This window comes from Bactrocera neohumeralis, unplaced genomic scaffold (genome assembly GCF_024586455.1).
Source record: "Bactrocera neohumeralis isolate Rockhampton unplaced genomic scaffold, APGP_CSIRO_Bneo_wtdbg2-racon-allhic-juicebox.fasta_v2 ctg49_3, whole genome shotgun sequence".
Taxonomy (NCBI): domain Eukaryota; kingdom Metazoa; phylum Arthropoda; class Insecta; order Diptera; family Tephritidae; genus Bactrocera; species Bactrocera neohumeralis.
In genome coordinates, this window is record NW_026091970.1 from 552,300 (window position 1) to 568,460 (window position 16,161).

Consider the following 16,161-nt stretch of genomic DNA (forward strand, 5'->3'; position numbering starts at 1 on the left):
CGTCTGTTTATCCGTCTGTGAGTCGGTCTGTCATGCGTGAACCAGTATCTCAGTTTCTGAGATGTCGTTTTGATATTTTGAACACGTTCATTGCATTGCATTTCTCCTCAAGAAGCTACAAATCAAATAAGTCTGAAAGATCAAAATAAAGTTATTATAAAAAAAATATTTATTTGATGAGATATCCTCACGAAATCCGCCATGAATTATTGTCTAAGGCAAGGGTATAACCTTAGAATGAATTTTTCAGTATGGATTACCTGGCTGTCTCCGGATCGAAAAGCCACCAACCAGATTGATCATGTTGTGATAGACGGAAGACTTTCGCTCCAAGGTCTCAACATTGACTCCGACCAATATCTTGTTGTAGCCAAGGCACACATGCGTCTCTGCGCAGAAAAAACGCACAACAACAAACCTAGGAAGGTTCGGCGTCGAAAACCTGCATTTCTACTCGGCATGCACTCCTGCTCTCTGAGAGCACTGGTCAACAACTCGGTATAAGGGTAATGTGGGATGGCATTTCTTCTTACGTACAGCTGCAACCGAAACCATTGGTTTTCGGAAAATACAAAAGAACAGCTGGTACGACGAGGAGTGCCGTGTTGTAGCGGAGAGAAAACGGATTGCTACCTCGCAATGCTACGATCGACCACAACACGTGCGGATGGGATAGATATCGAGAGTTGAAGAGGGAAGCGAGACGCTTTTTCAGACAGAAAAAGACAGAGACCAAAATGCGAGAATATGAAGAGCTTGACAAGCTGGCCGACAGAAGGTTTCAGGACCGGAGCATACTCTTGTAGAACCCCCAAAGGTGACCAAGTAACCGATACCCAAAGCATACTAAAATTATGGAAGGAACACTTCTCCAGCCTTCTGAATGGCAGTGAAAGCATAACGCCAGGAGAAGGCGAACCGGATTCCCCAATCGATGACGATGGAGCAGACGTTCCATTGTCCGACCATGAAGAAGTTCGAATAGCAATTACCCGTCTGAAGAACAACAAAGCGGTGGGGACCGATGGATTGCCGGCCGAGCTATGTATATAAGGAGCATGATTCAGCTTCTTTGTAAAATGTGGTCGGACAAAAGAATGCCAACGATTGAAATTCAAGGCTGCTCTGCCCAATCTACAAAAAGGGAGACCCCACAGTCTGCGCCAACTACCGTGGAATAAGCGCCTCCTCCACCGCGTATAAGGTTCTATCGAGCGTATTGTGTGAAAGATTAAAGCTCATCGTCAACAAACTGATTGGACCTTATCAGTGTGGCTTTAGGCCTGGAAAAACAACAGCCAACCAGATACCGTCGATTTCAAAGCTGCTTTGGACAGCTTGCTTTGTACAACTCCTGGCGTACGCCGATGACATCGATATCATTGGCCTCAACAACCATGCCGTTAGTTCTGCTTTCTCCAGACTGGGTTAGGAAGCGAAGCAATTGGGTAGTGGATCTGATAGTGAACGAGGGCAAGACGAAATATCGCCTTTCATCAAACACACCGCACACCCGACTTGGCTCCACGTCACCAAATTAAAATTTTTCTATGGAGACACAATTTTAAACTAATTTTTTTTTTAATGCCAAATATACTTAGATACTACTATAGTCGAATTTATCATTATTTATTGCTAGAAGACACTTAAACCGCATCAATCAAATTTCTCCAAAAAAAGTTCCGCCAATAAAAGCAAACAAAAAATTTAAGCATCACCCTAATGCCTGTATATGCACATATTTCTACAAATCAATTATGCTAAATATTTTGCTTGCCTTCTAGACAAAATGAAAAATGTAATTTTAATTTTTCCATTTCGATGTCAAAATCCAGTGTCATACTGATTGGTGAAAGTTTATTTGTGTCACGGTATTTTTGTTCTATTTCTTATATACGCTGCCAGCTTGTTACGAAATCCAAAGTTGCCGGCGTACAAATGAAAAATGGTATTTTTATCACACTTCAGTCTCGTCAATTTTTAATGGCATAGCCGCTTTGTGGTGTGTCTTCTGAGTAAATACATACATTTATATTCATGTATGTAGGTGTGCGTGATTAACACACATACTCATCGAACCAGAAATCATCGCCTTCAATTCATTAAAGCTTGCGGTAGGTCGGAAAACGAAATACATTTGTGTGTGTAAGCTTTTGCATTTCTAATCACTTGAATGAAATCTCTACATATGTATGAATGTATGTACATATGTATGAACAAATCTACATTAAATATTAATATTAGCCGAACTTTTCCAAATAGAGTGTGTCATAGTTTTTATTTAGAAATAATTTCTAGTCTAGATGTATTTATGTTTGAAGTACTTCTGCACGCAGTATTTCTAATTATTTTTTCAGTTGAGGCATAAGCCTAAATTTAAATTGGTGTCAATCGGCTAGAATTCGTGACCATGTGGCGCTGTATGGAAAACATCAACGTTTGCGGAAGAAAAGTTCGAGCACAAACAAAACAACACGCCCCTATGTTTCTGCTTCAATGTGTCTACACAGTATGGAGAATACTTGTACGTATGTTTATGTAAACAATCAGTTTTGTAGATCTCTAGTGTAGACAGTTTTTTATTTCTTATGGAATTTATGCCCATCATACAAATTTTGTACCTGCAAGTACTAAATAATTTTTTTTTTTTTAAAGATATATTGTAATTGATAATCAAAAGAATTAGTTAAATTTAGTAATAATAATTAATAATTATTTTTTCTTCTTTTTCTTAACCAAGGAATTAGGAATTCTGAAGCTGATTGATAGAGAGCTCTTGACAGTAAACCTCATCCTAACCCATCCGTAAAGAACTTCACTGCCACTCTCCTCCAACGGCTTCTTCCCACCCACAACTTCCTCGCCGGTATATGGGTAGAGAAGGAGCCGCCAGAGTTCGGTTTGGCGACTCCATGATCCAAGTGATCCGGTATGAAGTCAAAGTGACTGAGGATTTTCGAGTAGTCAGACATGGTTTCATTTAGGAATCCAGACTCTCAGAGTCTGATAGCCAGAGTTCGGTTTGGCGACTCCATGATCCAAGTGATTCGGTATGAAGTCAAAGTGAGTGAGGATTTCCGAGTATTCAGATACGGGTTCTTTTAGGAACGCAGACTCTCTGAGTCTGATAGCAACTTCACAGCCATGCACCTTCCGACGATGTCTACGGGCAAGATGACGTTAAGTGTCATGGTTGGAGTGAACTTTAGGGAACTAAACATACTGATGAGCGCCGCCCATTGAACACTCTCGAGTTTATTTGAAAGTGTGGTATTTGCTCGAGCACTTCACCACATAAAGACTGCAGAGAACATAGTGGGCTTGACTATGGTGTCGTGGGGCTAGAGGTCCACTTTCGGTGAGAGACAGCACCTTTTGTCAATGGCTCCGCCACAGCAGTACAGGGCCCTCTCTTCGATATTCGCTTCTATGAAAGCTTCCTATCCAGGATGAGCTTTAGATATTATATTTCACTGTATTCGCTGGTTGCAAACGGATGTATCCCATTTGCGGCAGTGGTGCCATCGATATATTGTATCTTCTAGTAAATAAAATCATCTCGGTTTTAATTGGGTTAATGGGGAGATCGTTTACGAATACCCAATTTGTAACGATGCTGAGATAACCTTACTTAACTCGTAAACGGAAATCAGTAACTTTCCATTGCGCTACATCGTCTGCATAGGCAATAACCCGTCAGCCACGAGCGACCAGGATCCATAGAAGAGGAGAGACCACCACACCTTGTGACGTTCCCCTATTCATATTTCTTCGTCGAGCACGTGCATTTCTCCATTCAGTCTCAATCACTCTGCCGCATCGAAGACTGAAAATGAGGTGTTTGAGATTTTATTCGACCCCAAGACCGTTTAGAGCAATTACGACTGCTACCGGCAGGACGTTATTGAAAGCTCTCTCTATATCACGACACGATAGTATGCAGGGTATCCGCTGACTTGCCTTTACAATAAGTACGTTGCGCTCCTGATAAATGGTCCCTGGGTATGCGCCTCCTTATGTACCAGTCCATCAGTCTTTCCAGTGTTTTTAGTAAGAAAAATAATTTTAAGGTTAAGACCACAAATTTTTTAAATAAAGTCAATTCCAAACTAGACATATTCATATATATTATATACATACATACAAACATATGTACATATGTGATGTACATTAATATTCTTATCTCATTTTTATTCAATCTAACATGCGTAGCTTCTTCTAATAAATTTGAAATTAAGCTCTACAATTTATTATCGCTTAAATAAAAAAAATCGGTTAACCGAAATCAACCACCAGAATCGCCTTTTTTTCAATACCGTATCCAGCAAATTTCCCATACATACATATATACATATATATATATATTATTTACATATACATATATATACACATAGGAGTGCAACAACAAAAATTAATCGTTAATTTTTTTACTCACTTGAAAAGGAATTAATTTCCAAGCGTTGACAGCTCAAATTTAAATTTATATACATACATACATTCATTTAATGTTTGAGAAAAAAGTTTTAATCAGTTATTGAGACACATCAATTGACTTTTTATGCCTTTGGCATTATGTCAACTTTAAAGAATCAATTAACCTTTGTAAAAATGTTAAAATATGCATTCAATAGATTTAAGCCGAACACACAAGAACGGTATTTCAGCATTACATAATACATACAAAATATACCGATAACGCATTAACATAAAAATACAATTGATCCTTTGAAATATACATACAAACAGCATATCTCACTTGCACGTTATACATATGTATGTGTGTAGCTCGGTAAGGTTGACAGAGGAGCTTAATACGTATGCAAATTACCTTGGTGTGAACACACATATATACAGGGTTGTTCATTTGGGCATAGAACTCCATCCTTTCTGTATCTATTAATATATACATGTGTGCATGAATGTATGTATGTGTGTTGGTAAATATTTCTTGTTGCCTCAACACCCTTTGTAGAGAGGTGTATGACAGTAAAAAAGATCACTTTCGCTATTCATATATACATACTTGTATATGTATGAAATTTCATATTGCCTTTGGTATACAATATGCACATAATATATATGTATATATGTACATACATATGTACATATATCGAACACAGAATTTGTCACAAATTTTGTATTTCTAACCAAATTTCGGAATCGTTGCGAATGTTGGAAAAGGCTTGCGGAGATTCAGTTTTATCAAAAACACAAGCCTGCGAGTGGTACAAAGCCTTCAAAGAAGGTCGAGGGTCGTTGAAGACATGCTTCGTTCTGAATGACCTTCGAACTCTCCAACTGATGAAAACATTAAGAAAGTGAAGAATATGGCGCCTGAAAATCATCAGGCAAGATGGCAAAATACATCTCTCACAAGGCCTTTCGACTGATTTTAGTGGAAATTTTGGGTATGAAATGCGTTCTTGCTCGACTCATCACGATAAAGCTGAATTTTTTTTCAAAAAGAGTACCGTAAACAGGTCTCTTTAGACATGCTTGATCGCGCGAGTTCCGATCACACATTCATTCAGAGCATTATTACTGCCGATGAGACATGGGTTTATGTGTTTGACATGCAAAAAAGTCAATAATCATCGGAATGGTGGGAAAATACGAGCCGAAACCAAAAAGAAACCACTCCAAAGCCGCTCAAAAATCAAAGTGATGAACATTATTTTTTCGATATTCGTGGTTCGGTGCATCATGAATTTGTTTCGAAGGGACAGACGGTCAATAAGGAGTTCTATTATGCCGTATTGAAGCGTTTGCGTGAGAACATCCGTCGAAAACACCCGGAATTGTGGAAGAACAATTCATGTATTTTACACGATGATAATGCACCATCGCATCGAGCTACGATTCTGACCGAATTTAAAGTCAAAAACACAATAAATACCTTCAATCAAGCACCGTATTCATCAAATTTGATTCCGTGTGATTTTTTCTTCTCCCCCAGACTGAAATTGGCACTGCCTGAAACACGTTTTCAGTCGATCGAAGAGATAAAACAAAATTCTTTGAAGGAGCTGAAGGCCTTCCCAAAAAGTGCTTATGAAAAGTGTCTCAAATACTAGCAAATTCGTTGGCATAGGTGTATTACATCTGATGGGGATTACTTTGAAGACGACAAAATAAATATTGATCAATAATTAATTATTTACTCCGGAACTACGTTTACAATTTTATTACTAAAATACTGATTCAGTTGTTACGTCCGATATTCGGTTGACATAATCACCCAACAGAGTTGGCAATTCGAGTAATCATGGATCGGTTTCGCACCACGTATACTCTAATGGGTAATGCGCATCCTCAGATGCTCGGAACAGTGTGCACCGAAAACGCTATTGCTGCTGTGGAGTATTGAAGAAAATCCGAATGAGTCCATCCGCCATCGCACGCAGCAATTGGAGTTGTGCCCAACGACTTTATGGAGGATTTTGCGGAAGCACATTCGGTAAATGCGCTCAAAACAAGATAGCCACCGATGCCGGTTTTCAAAATATAATTTTGTTGAGCTATGAATCTCAATTTTGGTTGAAAGAGTATGTTAAAAAACAAAATTGTCGCACTTGAAGTGATGATAATTGACGAAACACTGTTGAGATGCCATTACAGCCTCAAAAACCCACTATTTACTGTGCTCATCATCAATTTTCTTCAAAAACGAAATCGGTCTTATTGTTCCGCTCAAAGAGGAACGCAATAGAGGCATGATTAAAGACTCTTTTGTTCCTGAATTGGAGGATGTTGACAATCCAATAAGGCGCTACATGACATACTGCCAACAAAATAGTCTATTTATTTGAAGGAAACTTTTGGTGAACGCGCCATCTCGCGTAATGAACCTGTGACTTACCGTGCGATTCTGTACTGTGATACAGTCTCAAGTCTCTAAATTTGAGATTCAAAGTTAGAGACAATTTTTGATACTTGAGATGATATTGCTATTCTGTAAGTGACAGTCACAAAATCTATTACATTTCATTATTCAGAGATGTTTTTACACTTGAATGAAAATAAATATGTCGATAACAAATATAAATTGTCTATAACATAGTCAAAGAACATAATTACCAATAAAAATAAAAATATATGTTGACTTTGTTTCATAATATTTACGAAATTTATGTAAATTTGATTTATTTGTAATTTTTTCGTTTTTGAGTTGCTTACAAAATATAAAAAACCGACAATCGATTAATATTTATGATGATTTCTATTCAGTATATTCAAAATGGCAGACAAGAGTTCTTTTTGATTTTGTGACCAGCTAACTACCAGGTCTCAAATTTGAGGCAATATTTTGAGACTAACGGTAGAGACTGTTTAGTGAATAGTAACTAGTCACAAATTGAGATTTTACCTCAAAATGTCTTAAATAGAGACTAGAGACTGGTTACAGAATCCCGCCATTAGTCTTCAAGATGGAACGATGTGAAGTTGCTAGTCTGCACAGATAAACCTGAGGCGATTGACAACTTGGAACAGAATAGAGCACGATATTGCTGAAATACGCCCCCAATTGATGCTAAAAATTGTTGGAATTTATTAGAGGACCACTTGCCCGAAAACATTTTTGAAACAGAATGATAAGAAACCCTTATATTTACGATAAAGCTAAATCCTTGGCATTTTATTTCTGCTCGAAAATCACATGCCTACAAAAGTACCTTTTACAATATTTTTTTCTAGTCCGCTATTTATCCAAAAACTGAGGCGTAAAAGCCTACATACTTTACTTCTTCTTCTTCTTCATACTTTGCTGGCAAGTCTTATATAGATTAAGATCCCGTTTTTTATATGGTTTCCCAAAAGAAACTGTTAAAGTTCGGTCCCCTTTATGATTCTAGACTGGCCTAACCCCTTAAAACATACTTCTAAACGATGATGCAAGCCACAGATATGTTTACAAAAACAAATCACAAGAAAGAAGAACATTTCTTTGAATATAATTAACAATTAGTTGCTTGAAATACACGGTCTTCCAAATTAAATTCTAATTGATTACCTGTTGTCTTTCATTGAGCTTTCCTTGTAGAAACCCGACCATGTCAAAAATGCGGTCTGCGATGAGAATCTTTAGTAAATAAATATGTATGTATGCATAATCGCATGGACACATCAAATCGTATTTATTGACACGCAAACAGACGTGTAAATGGATTAAGGTGATCCCTAACTATTTAAATAACTGATATTTATCATCGACTAGAGCCCAATAGACAAAGATAGAGTAAACAAGAAAAAAAATTTCTTCAGAATGACTCGATACTATTTGCTTACAGCATTTAAGGGCCAACCTAATGTACACACATGCATATGTATGTACCTCTGTGTTGGTATTACAGAAAAACATTATTGCTCTTCCTTCAGTGTATGACACTCGCTTTGACCTAGAACTCTGAATGTGAGAATGCACTGCATCGATGCAGAACAAAAGGATTATTGTTTACAATCTTTCCACCAGATTAGTCTTCGCTGTCTCAGCGCTACCGTTGTTACAATAGACGCCGAATTGTTGGGACAGCACACTGTTTACCTTTTGCACAGCGAACAGAGGAGATCGCAGCGGAAAGCAGCGCTGAGTTCAATGAACGCTGCAACAAATATTTGTTGTGAATGTGTTCTAACTCACGTAAACACGGTGTGTGAGTGTATGTATGTATGTGTGGACTCATATTTACAAATTTACGGTATATGCCAACATGTGTGTACACTTACGTATGTATGTTTCGCTTTAAATGGCAAGGTACATAACAACATTAGCATAATCCTGTCTCACCAGCGAAGAGTCACAAAGTCTGTTTGTCTAGCAGACAAAAGACACCGCTGTTATTTAGTGATATTTTCGAGTAACTTAGAGGTGCGCTAAATGGATAAGGAATATTTTCAGAAGGGAAAGTTTATCAGTTACTTAAGATAACTGTTTTGTTTTGTTGCTTCAAAAAGAGGCTGTTCGTAAAAGGATCTTGAAAGGATGTGCTTATGTTATTCTTGTTTTTGTGGACAAAAAAAAAATTATTTTCCATATCCATATTCCATATTTAGATAATTATTTTTAGCGTGTGAATTATATAATTAGAACTATTTGATGAATAAAGGGTGTTTTTTGGAAGGTTTGAGAGTGAAATTAAAGAAACAAAGAAATTTTTCTGATATATAGTAATTTTTAAAAATATTGTGGTATTTCACAAAAAAAATGTTGTTTTACATTTTTAGTTATCTGTCCACAGTAGTTCCGGATATTATGGACTTTCTGCGGCGTGGCTAGTCCGTTCATGTTTTTTGTCTCCAACCGCTTAGTTGCAGTTGATTTAAAAGGTGATTCGCGCGCTTCACTCAACTTATGGTCAACATAATCGGCCTACTGAGCGTACTGTTCGCAACACCATCACCCGTCTTGAGACCCAGCATTCATTATCGGATAATATTCGACCAAATAAACCACGTCCAGCACGCTGTGAAGAAAATATAGCAGCCGTAGCTGAGAATTTACATGAAGGCAGTGAAGAGTCGATTTGGCGCTGTTCGCAGCAACTCGGAATGACGTAAGTAACGACTTGGCGCATTTTATTTCGTGATCTTAAATTGAAAGCATAAAAAGTACAGCTTGTGCAAGAACTGATATTACTCGACCTTCCCAAGTGACTCTTGAAAAGTTCCAAGAAGATCCGACGTTTTCGAGCCTGGCTCAATAGGTATGTAAACAAGCGAAATTGCCGCATTCGGGAAGAAGAGCAACCTGAAGAGACTCAAGAGCTACCATTACCGGTGAGAACGGTAGCGCGCCATGATAACCGACACATCGCATCAATAAATGCCGGCCGATTAGTCACCAAGATCGTGTGATATCATACCGTTAGACTTTTTGTGGGAATATGTAAAGCCTGAAGTCTATGCGGACAGTTACTAGTCGAAATGCTTGAACGAGTCATCGAAAATTGAACAAATGGACCATCTGAGACGTAGCCGCGGCCAACATTTAAAAAACTAGTCTAACGAAATGATTGATTTTGTCATCCGATCTGAACAATTTCTTCTAACTAGGCAATAATCCATGCTAAATTTCCAACGAAACAGCTTTCAATAAATACACCTAATTCGAAACGCTCATTTCATATGGCAACTACATACGTAAGTATATGCTATAGTGATTCGATCTCAACAGTTTCTTTGGAGATTGAATTAGTGCTTTAGACAAAGTTCGTGAAGATATGTTGTCAATCGAAAGAGTTTTCCATTCCATCGTTCAGTTTGTATGGTAGCTATATCCTATAGTGTTCCAATCTAAGCATTTACTTCGAAAATTGTGGCGATACTTTTGAAAATTCCATGTGCCAAAATTCGTTAAGATACATTGTCAAATAAATAAGAGTCCCATACAAAAACTTTATTCTGATTGTTCAGTTTGCTCGGCAGCTGAATGTTATAGTGATCCGATATCGGCGATTCCGACAAATAAGCAGATTCTTGGTAAGAAAAGGACAGGTTAAAAATTTGAGCGAGATACCTCAAAAACTGAGGGACTAGTTCTCGTATGTACAGACGGACAGACAGACTGACGGACATGCCTAAATCGATTTAGCTCGTCGTGCTGATCATTCATAAAGAAACTCCATAAGGTCTCAGTCGATTTTTTCTGGTTGTCAAAATATACCCAATATACCCATAAATCCCCTTTGCATTTTCTTTGACAACCGATTTGATAATTTTCTCTCCTGGAGATTCTAGCAGGTATGGTAAACAACCAAACAGGCCTCAGTTTCGGCGATCACCTCTTCATTCGACTAAAATTTCTTCCCAGTAAGCATTCTTTTGAAATCTGATTACAGGAAATAGTCGCTGGGATCCAGATCTGGGGAATACGGTGATTTCGGAAGAAATTCTAAGCCCAATTCATAGATTTTGCCATCGTTTTCACTGACTTGTAACACCATGCATCATTGCCTTGTTGAAACAGCACTTACTTTTTCTTCAAATGCGATCGTTTTTCGGCGATTTCGTCCATCAAACGGTCCAATAACGCTGCGCAATAATCGCTGTTAATGGTTCTTCTTTTTCAAGCTAGTCAATAAAAATTATTCCATGCGTATCCCAAATTTCAGACGCCATAACCTTGCTATCCGACTGTTTCGTTTTTCCACGCTTTGAACCGGGCTCATCCTATGCAGTTCACTCGGATGACTGTTGTTTTGACTTCGCAATGAAATGATAGAGCCATGTTTCAGCCATTGTCACATATCGATGCAAAAACTCGGGTTTATTACGCTTAAACAGCTCCAAACACTGATCCGAATCATCAACTCGTCGTTGTTATGGGTCAAAAGTGAGCTCTCTTTGAGCTCAATGTGAGCCCATTTTGCACGTGATATGATATACACGTTCAGTTGATACCTTTAGTGTACCTGCTATCTCAACTCCACTCTATAGGCATTCGAAATTATTTTATGGACTTTTTGGAAGTTTTCGTCGGTATCAAACGCTTTTAGACGTCCAAAGCGTTCCCGTGTGCGGTGCTCATTTTACCACGTCTAAACTTAGCATATCAATCTTTGATGGTTGATTTTCCTGGTGCGGTGTCCAGTAACTCGTCATAAAGCCGAGTTTTTGCTTCAACTGTATTTTTCCCCATCAAAAAGCAATATTTTATATATAAATTATAAAATTTATACAATTATCTTTTGAACGGCTAACGAAAAATCTGGTTGGATTTAATTATAGTAGCGTCATGAATGTGTCAAGCCGGGGACTTTAATTGACCTGTTATATCCCTAAAAAAACATCCCATAAATAGTGACTGTACGGTCTTATGAGGGCAATAGAAACCTAGTTTTGAATAATTGACATGAGTTTATCAATATACAAGTATATATTCAAGTTTCTTCCATTTTTGTTGAGTAACCTAGCAACATCGCTACTTCACTATCAAAACAAATGCATATACGGACTGCGAGGACTTATTTAATGAGTTCACGACCCGCCTAAAGATGAGTGCACCTATCAGGCATATAAACTTTGTATCTGTTATTCCTAGAATTGAGCTTCTCTTTTATAATATGTATTTACATATCTACAAATAAAATGTGTGCATGCCCAGCATCCATGGCCATCTTTTATTGAGCATAAGTCTGCTTTGAGCCTACATATGGAAGAAGTTCTAAAATAACTTTCGGCACTTTGTTCTTTCTACGCAATATACTACTTGTATACATACATACTTGTACATACAAAGGTATGGACAAGCAGAGACAAGTTGATATTACACGCTCTATAGAAATGTTAGCCATAAAAACCAACTTCTTCAGCCATGCACCCAACTCTATTCACCTTCTGCTATTCAGTCTGCAGCCGGCAAACGCAGAGGACGCATCAGTGGATCTGATTTGGCCTATACTTAGTGACTAAACTTGACTTGTGCATATTTGTTCAAACGAAATGAAAAGTTTAGAACTGGTTCAGCGGCGATTTGCTGGCGGGGTTTTCTTGGCCTTATTGCTTTTACGCGCGCCGGCCAGTGGACAACCGGTTAATGATGAGTTGTCCGCGGACAATGCAGACGCCAAAGTTATTTATGATCAAAGGCAAAGTGGTAAATACAATATACGCATCAATATTAAGGATGTGGCTATCATAGAAATGGATAATAGTGGCTTCGGTGATGTAAGTGCAGAGGCGATGTTTTTATGGAAAAAATTTGTATAAACACTATTATTATTTGTTGTTTTCTGTTGCAGGAGAACTTTGGCGAAGAAGATTATTATTATGACGAAGAGGATTTAACGGTTAAGCCCTTAAATTTCACCAAACCGCCGAAAGTAACGACTTCGCATGAAGCGCTTTGCTCAGCAGAGTCGCAGCAAGTTACCTCAGCACCAACGCAAGCAACATTATTGCCAACAAAATTAGAGGAGTCCACAAACATGTATTCGACACCAATTGCAACAAGCGTGTATCCACCAAATTACAATACTAACACCACGGTGACAGACACCATGTCATCGCAAGCAACACCGAGTCAGACAACACAAGAAAGCAGCGACACCAGTTTCAGACTGCTTCCGTCCCTCCATTTGAATCGGGCGGTGTCTGAACCACGTTCACGCAATAGCATAATTTCCAGATTATCAACAGCGCGTCCAGTAAGCGAGTCCATGAAGCCATCAATTATCTCGCCAATTGCTGTTCAAGAATCACCGAAGTTTTCAGGTGCTTTACCAAATGCTCAAAGGCGTCATCACAATTTTGTGAACAAATATAGCATGCTGCAAACCCCAAGGTCGCCGCTTTATCCGCTAGCTAAAGGATATGGCCAACGTTGCCGAACACATCAATACCGCGACGTAAATGGCGGTTGCCGCAATAAGCGTTCTTCTTCATTTCTGTGAGTTGTTGTTTAATGGAATGAATTTATATATTTTAAACGATAATAGAGCGGATATTAGTGAGTGTGAAGGAGATTGGTGTATTTTCCAAAAGAAATTAAGTTGGCGATTCTTTGTTGACAAGAACTCTATTCCAGCTTTGGAAGACAACATTTCCGAAGAAATTCGGGCTATTCCGGAATGTACTACTGTGGGCAAAAAAGAACCGATAAATTTTATGCGTTTTTTTTTTTTAAAGTTATCAAGCTCTTAAAAAATCACCCGATATATATTTTAAACGATAATAGAGCTATTAGCTTACGACCCTCTAAGGAAACTACTGTGGGCAAAAAATAGTAAGACTATGCTTACGACCCGGAAAGAGACGATCAGTCGGCCGAATATCGTGCCAACAACAAGTCTAAATCCATCGCTTAATTAAGCGATAGCTTCCAAAGTGTAATTCCCGATATTACGAAGGACTTTTTCTAATAAGCTTTTCTTACACAGAGGAAAACTTCAGCTTCTTTAGAATGCTGTACCTTTGTAAAGAGTATCTCCAATAAGTTAGAATCGAATTTTGTTGCTGAGGTCAAAAACAGAAAGATTGAACATCAGGACAGAAGTAGTTCTAAAACTATTAATATCTTTTTAGAAATTTGTGCTCAACTAATTGATGTTTTTTTGGTTTTCGTTTAATTTGGTTGTAATTTTGAAGAATGTTGCCAAGTTGACAGTTCTTGGTCGGCTATAAATCCAGACCCATTCCAGTTATTCAGATAAGACTGTTATTATAGTAACGGTTATCTAATCTCCGTTTGAATGGAAAGGTTCAGATAAGTGGTCATCGCATTCATCCAATGGCAATGCCGGGTCATCCAACGGTAGGCCCAGGAAACGTGCTGTTTTGACAGAGTTGGACCATAAGGAGAGTTGTGTCAGATGTGGGCATGCAAAAAGTGATCCATTAGGATGGTGAGCATAAGCTAAGTTGTCGTCGACGTCATCCAACGGAATGCCCAAGAAACGTGCTGTTTCGCCTTTGTTACGGCTCTGAACTCTGGCGAGTTGACAGTCCTTGACCCGAAACAAATCCGGTTCCGATCCGGTTACGTACACCTGATTGTCGTGGGAACGGGCCTCATTGCTATTGTTCTAGCCGGTAGACAGTGGAGGTTGTGTAATGTTATTTTCAGAATTCAGAGGTGATTCGTGAACGGAATCTTGTTTTTAACTTCTTTAGTACAATTTGCATAGTGGAGCGTCTTTGCTACATCGCAATTTAACAAGTTTAAAAAATTTATAATAATTTTTCTAATTAGAATTATATACATATTTACATACATATATGACTATTTTTTTCAGAAAAAAATTGCTTAGCATCATTGCCACGTTTCCACGCGAGCTTGTCAAAGATGCTCCAGACGAATAAGCGCACAAAGAAAGCACGCGATCCAGTTGAATGTACGAGCACACACACTACGAAGTACATATACAAAGGAAACAATACAATGCGAAGAATACTTGCATAGATACATTTTATATATTATGCATTAGGGTGCGCCAAAAAACCGCAAAAAATTATTTCAAAAAAAATATTTTCCATTAAAAAAATATGTTTTTATTAAAAAAAATGTTTTCATTAAAAAAAAAATTTCATTAAAAACGATATAAATAAAATAAAATATTTTTTCTTTAAAAATTTTTTTCATTTAAACATATTTTCATTAAAAAACTGCTTTTGCTAAACAAAAACTGCTCTCATTAAAAAAAATAAATAAAATATTTTTTCATTATACATACAATATTTTCATTCAAAAAAAATGTTTTCAATAAAAAAATATGTTTTGATTAAAAAAAATGTTTTCATTAAAAAAAAGTTTTCATAAAAAAATGTTTTCAAAAAAAAATGTTTTCATAAAAAAAAAGTTTTCATAAAAAAATGTTTTCAAAAAAAAATGTTTTCATTATAAAAAATGTTTTCACTAAAAAACTGCTGTCATTAAAAAAATAATAAATTAAATATTTTTTCGTTATAAAATATTTTCACTCAAAAATAGTATGTTTTCATTAAAACAAATATATATTTTCAATAAAAAATAAATTTAAAAAAATATTTTTTCATAAAAAAATAAAAAAATATATATTTTTTTCATTAAAAAATAAATAAAGAAAATATTTTTTCATTATAAAATGTTTTCATTAAAAAATATGTTCTCATTAAAAAAAATATGTTTTCATTAAAAATATACTATGTATGTACATATGTATGTATGTATATGTATGTACATACATACATACATGTACATAGTATATTATTTTTTCATTAAAAAATAAATTTAAAAAAATATTTTTTATTAAAAAAAAAAAAAATATATACATATTTTCATTAAAAAATATGTTCTCATTAAAAAAATGTTTTCATTAAAAAAATACATATGTTTTCATAAAAAAATTAATTTAAAAAAAAATATTTTTACATTAAAAAAGAAATAAATAAAATATTTTTTCTTTAAAAAATGTTTTCATTTAAAAAATAAAAAAAAAATATTTTTTCTTTAAAAAATGTTTTTATTAAAAAAATAAAAAAAAATATTTTTTCATTTAAACATATTTTCATCAAAAAAAATTACATATTTGCGCTAAAAAAATATGTTTTCATTAAAAAAATAAATTAAATATTGTTTCATTAAAAAAATGTGTTTTCATTAAAAAAAATGTTTTCTTTAAAAAAATATGCTTTTAGAAAAAAAAATATGTTTTCATTAAAAAAATTACCGAAATTCAAAAATATGTT

General features: G+C 36.2%; 1 protein-coding gene across 1 annotated transcript; it reads left to right on the forward strand.

The window, feature by feature from the left end:
• The first annotated feature begins 12,200 nt into the window (after nucleotides 1–12,200).
• Nucleotides 12,201–14,839, forward strand: LOC126767265 (uncharacterized). Its single transcript, XM_050484830.1, has 3 exons — nucleotides 12,201–12,663; nucleotides 12,738–13,384; nucleotides 14,730–14,839. The coding sequence occupies exons 1-3, from the start codon at nucleotides 12,439–12,441 to the stop codon at nucleotides 14,794–14,796; spliced, it is 939 nt and encodes a 312-aa protein (XP_050340787.1). The 5' UTR covers nucleotides 12,201–12,438; the 3' UTR covers nucleotides 14,797–14,839.
• Nucleotides 14,840–16,161: the final 1,322 nt, after the last annotated feature.

What these genes read in the sequence shown, in the direction of transcription:
- LOC126767265 (XM_050484830.1), top strand. Translation starts at nt 12,439, where the DNA reads ATGAAAAGTTTAGAACTGGTTCAGCGGCGATTTGCTGGCGGGGTTTTC. An exon ending in ATAATAGTGGCTTCGGTGAT is followed by an intron (nt 12,664 to 12,737) that starts GTAAGTGCAGAG and finishes TTTCTGTTGCAG; the next exon opens with GAGAACTTTGGCGAAGAAGA. An exon ending in AAGCGTTCTTCTTCATTTCT is followed by an intron (nt 13,385 to 14,729) that starts GTGAGTTGTTGT and finishes TATTTTTTTCAG; the next exon opens with AAAAAAATTGCTTAGCATCA.